General features: G+C 40.2%; 1 protein-coding gene across 1 annotated transcript; it reads left to right on the forward strand.

Annotated features, from left to right (window-relative positions):
* Positions 1 to 280: 280 nt before the first annotated feature.
* ess2 (ess-2 splicing factor homolog) lies at positions 281 to 4658 on the forward strand. The gene is made up of 10 exons (XM_071465725.1): positions 281 to 617; positions 1131 to 1299; positions 1513 to 1596; positions 1859 to 2028; positions 2395 to 2512; positions 2628 to 2761; positions 2952 to 3054; positions 3159 to 3268; positions 3370 to 3485; positions 3666 to 4658. The coding sequence occupies exons 1-10, from the start codon at positions 471 to 473 to the stop codon at positions 3943 to 3945; spliced, it is 1431 nt and encodes a 476-aa protein (XP_071321826.1). The 5' UTR covers positions 281 to 470; the 3' UTR covers positions 3946 to 4658.
* The last annotated feature ends 1507 nt before the right edge of the window (positions 4659 to 6165 follow it).

Genomic DNA, 6165 nt, shown 5'->3' on the forward strand with positions numbered 1-6165 from the left:
AATAAACCTAATGTTGTGTTAACCAGACCTTATTTCAGTGATCAAACCAAAAGCCCTTTAAAAAAAAAAAACAGACTTCAGGACGAGGGACACAGAAATGCTACAGTGTTAACTAATTTCAGGGTGGCACTCTCTTGCTATGCTGAATTAACATCTATATTTAAACTGCAAAATGAGAAATGGCAACAAACAGCTTTTTCGTATCAAGCGAAACTAATGAACAGCTTCCTGTGCGCCCGTCAACTTCCTGTGACGTAACAGCTCAGGCTGCACGGAAGTACGTCATTCGTACGCTGCGGAGCTGCGCTGCCTGAAACTTAGCTAAGGCGTTACAGCTGCTCTCTTTCACAGCTACTCCTATCTACGGAACCGTGTACATTTTTTAAATGGTGTAGAGAGAGTAGAAAAGCCGCCTTGTGTTTCCATCCGGTCGACGTTTGTGTCTGAACCACCGCCGTCAGCCCACCACAATGGAGGGCAGCGCCAGCGTGAGGAAAGCGCTGTCCGGGACTCTCGTCCCTTCGACGGTGACAACAGTGGCTCTCCGGCCGCAACCGGAGGAGAAGGAGTCCGGGAAGGTGAAGAGAAAGGTCCTCGATGAAGAGGAGTACATTGAGGTAATTAAATGATAGACAGACGTTTGTGGTTTTATGTGGTAATACTGTGGTACTTTTGTGATTTGATATTGTTGGGAAGTTGGTAACTAAGGTATTGGGTCAAAAATATCTTTTATTCTGTTCTGCTGAGCTAAGACTGTTATTTAATTTATGATTGGCTGAGTCGAATGAGCAGCAGTATCGATAATCTAATACTCGTTTTGATGAACTGTTAAACAAAACTGTTGGTCAGTAAAAACAAGTAATTTAATGGTGTTTTATTTGGATGTGGGAAATTGAGACTGGCACCTTTATTTGTTTTCTGACATTTCCCAGACTGAAAGATTAATCAATTATATTTAATTATGTTTTGGGCACTAGCAAGTCAAGTAATTACAGTCTAGCAGAGTGAAAGTGACACTTGCCTGAGAAATACAGGTCAATTCTATGACCTGTTGTTGTGTATAATCAAAGACCATGTCATTATCCTCTCTTTTTTGAAGTCAAATATACCTACCTGTGTGCTTCCAACAGAGTTTAGAGAAGATTATCCAGAGAGACTTCTTCCCAGATGTGACAAAATTGCAAGCGCAGAAGGACTACCTGGATGCAGAGGAAAATGGAGACCTTGAGAGAATGAGAGAGATATCCATCCGATATGGATCATCTTTGACAAAATCTACCCCACAGTCTTCTGCACCCTGTGAGTATTATGAGAAAGTGAATTTAAATGCTGTATTTCCATGTTTTCCTGCCTTACTTACAGAAAGAAAGAACAGCTTTTGTTTGTTTTGCTGCTCCATGAAAACGACGCTGTGTATATATATATATATATTGTATTCACCAGATATTTGGTCCTGTTCCCGTGAATGTGCTTTACAACTATTTATTTCCATTTGTCCTCTTTGTTTACAAGATGTGACTCCAGCTAGCTTTGAGACACCAGTTGGCCGCTCAGGGTCTCCCTCCTCCACTCATGGCAGTAAATGTTTAGATAGGGGTAAGTATCTTAATTTTTAATTTGAAAAGCAGATAATTTAACAGACTGTTCTGAGTTTTGTTTGTTTACACGAACCCACAGATCTGTATCCTACGTTAAACACCCTTTTTTCAATCTTGCCTAATCATTTCACATGCTGTGTATTATACTTTTCTTCATTTGGTCCCATTAATGGACAAACTTAGCAGTAGTATTGTAACAAATGGACTTACAGAAGGTTAACAGTAATTTAACCCTATATATATTGATGTTCTGTTTATAGAGAGCAAAGATGATGACAAGGAAGAGAAAGAGCTGCCCTCTCTGGATCGTTTCCTTGCTAAAAATACCAGTGAGGATAATGCATCATTTGAACAGATAATGGATCTGGCAGAAGACAAGGAGAAACTGAAGCATGCCTGGTTATACGAGGCTGAGGCTGAATTCAAACAGGTACGCATGTGCAGATTAGGTTTTACTTGAAATCAAAGCAAATGAAACATGATTCCTTTCATTACAAGTGTTCTGATCATAGATAGTTTTTTTTACTGTAATTTGTGACCAAATTGTTGATGAGCAGAGCTTTTCCTGGCTTAATGAATAGCTTATTACTGAATTACTTTTATCAAACGGTCACCACCTAAAAACTCAAAACTGAAAAGCTTGTAGCTTGTTCCTGAATGAAAACTGTATCTGTGATGGGTATGAGAGCTGCTTGATGTAGTTTTCAGTGGCAGTTGATCACTGTTAGACAGATGATGATTATATTACAAACCTCTAGACTACAGTGAAAATATTCAAAACACTGTCATTTTTCAGCGCCATGAGGAGAACCTAGCTTTACCATCGGTAGAGAAGGCAGCACTTGAATGTGTCAAAGCTGGATTGGAGACATGGGAGTACAAAGCAAAGAATGCCTTGATGTATTATCCAGAAGGTAAGATTTATATGTGTTTAACATAAATCCTCAGTAAAGGCAAAATTTGATCCCATTTAGCTATGAGGGAAAAAAAAATTATATACAAAGTGCTTTTCTCATTTTTCCAAATAAGGTGTTAAAGACGATGACGCTGTCTTTAAGAAGCCAAGGGAGGTAGTTCACAAGAACACGCGCTTTGTTGGGGACCCATTCAGCAAAGCTCTCAACAAAAGCCAGATTCAACAGGCTGCAGCTCTAAATGCACAGGTAAATTTTAGGAATATGGTTCATGAAAACCAGAAATAAGGCATGGTTTTGCATTGGGGTAATTTTGTTTTGACCTGCATATGTTCCATACTTTTTGAATGACGTGTCTCTGCATGGTAGTCTATTCTTCAGTTGAATAAAAGTGTTAATTCATGAATGATGCAGCTGACGTATGACCTCTTTTGTCCAGTTCAAACAGGGTAAAGTAGGCCCTGATGGGAAAGAGCTTATCCCACATGAATCCCCAACAGTGAATGGATATGGTTTTGAAAGAACACCTTCCCCTGCACCTGGTAAGCTGATCCTTCACATAGGTGACAGATGAAAGTAAATGTTATTTGGAATGGCTGATTCAACATGGCGTAGATTTCTGAAATGATTTTTTTTGTCCCCTCAGGTGTATCTGATTCCCCTCTGATGACCTGGGGTGAGATCGAGAGTACACCATTTCGTCTGGATGGATCGGACACACCCTATGTCGAGAGGAATCACGGTCCATCATTTAAGGTACCAAACATTCAGTGGTAGCTGCAAGGCTTTGTTCGTCATATTTTTCATTATTTGTTAAGTTATATAAAATATTGACACTTCATATTGTTTTTGAAAAGATTCCAGAGCCAGGACGGCGAGAGAGGCTGGGTTTAAAGATGGCCAATGAAGCTGCAGCTAAAAACCGTGCAAAGAAACAGGAGGCATTGCGAAAGGTCACAGAGAACCTTGCAAGGTAAAGATATTCGACTTTCTACACGTTTTATCTCCTTCTACAGGTAACAACACTTCACCACATCGGTCAAAATTCTTTCTATTAGAGGGAAAGTTTGGCTTAAATTCTAAACAATGTATTTAACACCACCGGTCTTCTACTGTCATGAACTAACTGAGCACCTCATCCTTCTTGTTGCAGTCTTACGCCTAAAGGTCTGAGCCCAGCCCTCACCCCCGCCCTGCAGAGGCTCGTAAATCGGACATCTAGCAAATACACGGACAAAGCACTAAGAGCAAGTTACACCCCATCTCCCTCGCACAGAGTCCTCGGCTGCAAGTCTCCCTTTGGTGGCCCATCCACTCCGTCAGGAACACCAACACCAAACAAAGCCAAGACCCCCAGCTCTCAGGACCTTACATCACTCACAGACAATCTGCTGCAACTGCCCAAGAGACGGAAAGCCTCGGACTTTTTCTAAGTTAGAGAAGTTGCTGTTTGCCGGGATTGTACAAAACAGACTAATCATAATGTGGATAACTCTACTATAAACTGTCCAGACCCAGTTTTCTCAGATTAAAGAGCACAACTTTTGGCTGGGTGACTGGATAAACAAATGTACAGTGGACTGAAGACTTTTTTTAAGGATTTATTTGTTACATTTTTGTGCAGATGGGTTAATGTAGATCCAGCCAAAATATAGAGTCCAAATTCTATGTAGGTTTCAAATATTTACATACAGTTTTTTCCCGTTAAACTAAGTCTGCCCCTGCCACATACCCATGCTTAACTGATATTTTTAATAATTATAACCCAGTAATTGTTACAGAGGATCATTCATGCAAATTAGATTTTAAGTCACGACATCCAATACCCTATCACCCAGTTCTTCATACATGTAGCCCTGACATTTCAGTGTGTGTGTCCCCGCATCAGAGGAATTGCTCAAAAGTACATTCTGTGTTGCCTGACAACTGGTTTCCCCATTGTCACACTTTTGTATTGGTGTTAAAAATTGGAGAAAAAAAACATACATACATCTTAATTTAAACTTTAAAAATTTACAGGCAGAGCTTAGTTAGCATCATAAAACTCTACAACCCTTATCTTAAAATGTAATACATATTTAACTCAACATGATCTGCAAAAGAATATAATAAATGTATCGCCCTCCCTGCTGGTGGTACAACAGAACTGTGAATAATTACTTTATACCACTCTTCTTTTTCTCGAGCAAGCTTTAAATGTAAAGGCCTAGTCATGCTGCTCTGTGTCTAAGCTACAGCCAGAAATACAGTCTGTTTTATTGAACATTAAATGTTACAGGGTGCCCTAAGGCCAAATCTTTTTTATCAAATGAGGCTTGTCTGTTGTGTGGGGAAGTCAGCGCACATGCTGCAGCTTGACTTACATTTATTATTCTCAGGGGAGTGCTGGTTCATAGATCAGTGTTTTGTGCATTAAATACTCAAAGTTAACCTTTCATTAGATTTTCAGACTGTTAATATTTAATATACATGTTTATCTCTTTAAGTCAGTCTTAAAATAGTACTTGCAAGCACATATGTACAGTGAAAGATTTACTGGCCAGTGTATTGCAATGAAGCTAAATGTAACACCAGCATAAGAGGTGGAGGATAAACTCTACAGTACTCCTGTGCAAAAATGTATTTCAAACCACAGTGGAAGCTAATATGAGGCTTCAGCAGTCTGAGTCAAGTGGGTATCATCTGACAGTACAGGCCTTTTAGCACTAGATTCCCTCTCTATGTTTCCCCAGACAGTGTTTCCTTGCTGAGCTGCACTCAGACAGCTAAAGCTTGATATTAACTTCAGCTGAACCTTAGAGGACACCTTGTGTACACAAGGACTATAGATGTTTAAGGCAGGAAAATGGTGTGGATGAATATGTGTATCATCATGAAGGTGAAACGTTTCACCATCAAGATGTTTACATGAGATGTGTCAGCCTGTAGACTTGTCACAGCAGCTGAACTTACTTATGACCTGGATGTTATGCCAATATCCGAGGGGAGCCGGAGAGGAAGCGTTAAATGCAACTGTTACACTTTAGTGGCAGGACTTTTATTTTATGTGTGGTGTGAGAGATGAGGCCCCGTGGTTGTATGAATTGGGATGGTATGATGATGGTTCCTGACACTCGTGACACAGAAATCATGTGCATATTGTTGTTGTATTTTAAGTCCCCAAAACCTGCTGTTTAAGACATTAGGTTTCTCTTTCATTATGATAAGAAAAGCTGGCTGTAAAGTTTCCTCAAGGACTCATGGACTATCTCACAAGGTCAAACAGGTCAGGTTGTCTCCAAAAGGGAAGGAAAGCCATACAATGGAGCTAATTATATAATAGCCTGTAAGCTCAGCTGCATATTTATGCTTTTTTAGTACAAAGGTTTCTCAGTGATGCCAAATGGGAAAGGCCGAATCTAATTTCATGACGGCTTTAAGTTGTCTTGGTTTGAGAGTGATGGATGGCAAAGGGTCACGTAAAATAACAAACTGCGTCAGCCATCAGCGTGTATCGGCTAAGTACAAGCAGTGATGGTATCTTGGGTTGGATTTATCACATAATAATCTCATCAGATACACACACACATTGGTTATCATGTGTCAGCCGGGGTTTAATCGGACTAACTCCGCCCCCGGCAGCCCCTCCAGCTGATAGCCTGTGTGCTGCATGT

This window comes from Trachinotus anak, unplaced genomic scaffold (assembly GCF_046630095.1).
Source record: "Trachinotus anak isolate AG129_WGS33_773 ecotype Australia unplaced genomic scaffold, CSIRO_AGI_Tana_v1 ptg000028l, whole genome shotgun sequence".
Taxonomy (NCBI): Eukaryota; Metazoa; Chordata; class Actinopteri; order Carangiformes; family Carangidae; genus Trachinotus; species Trachinotus anak.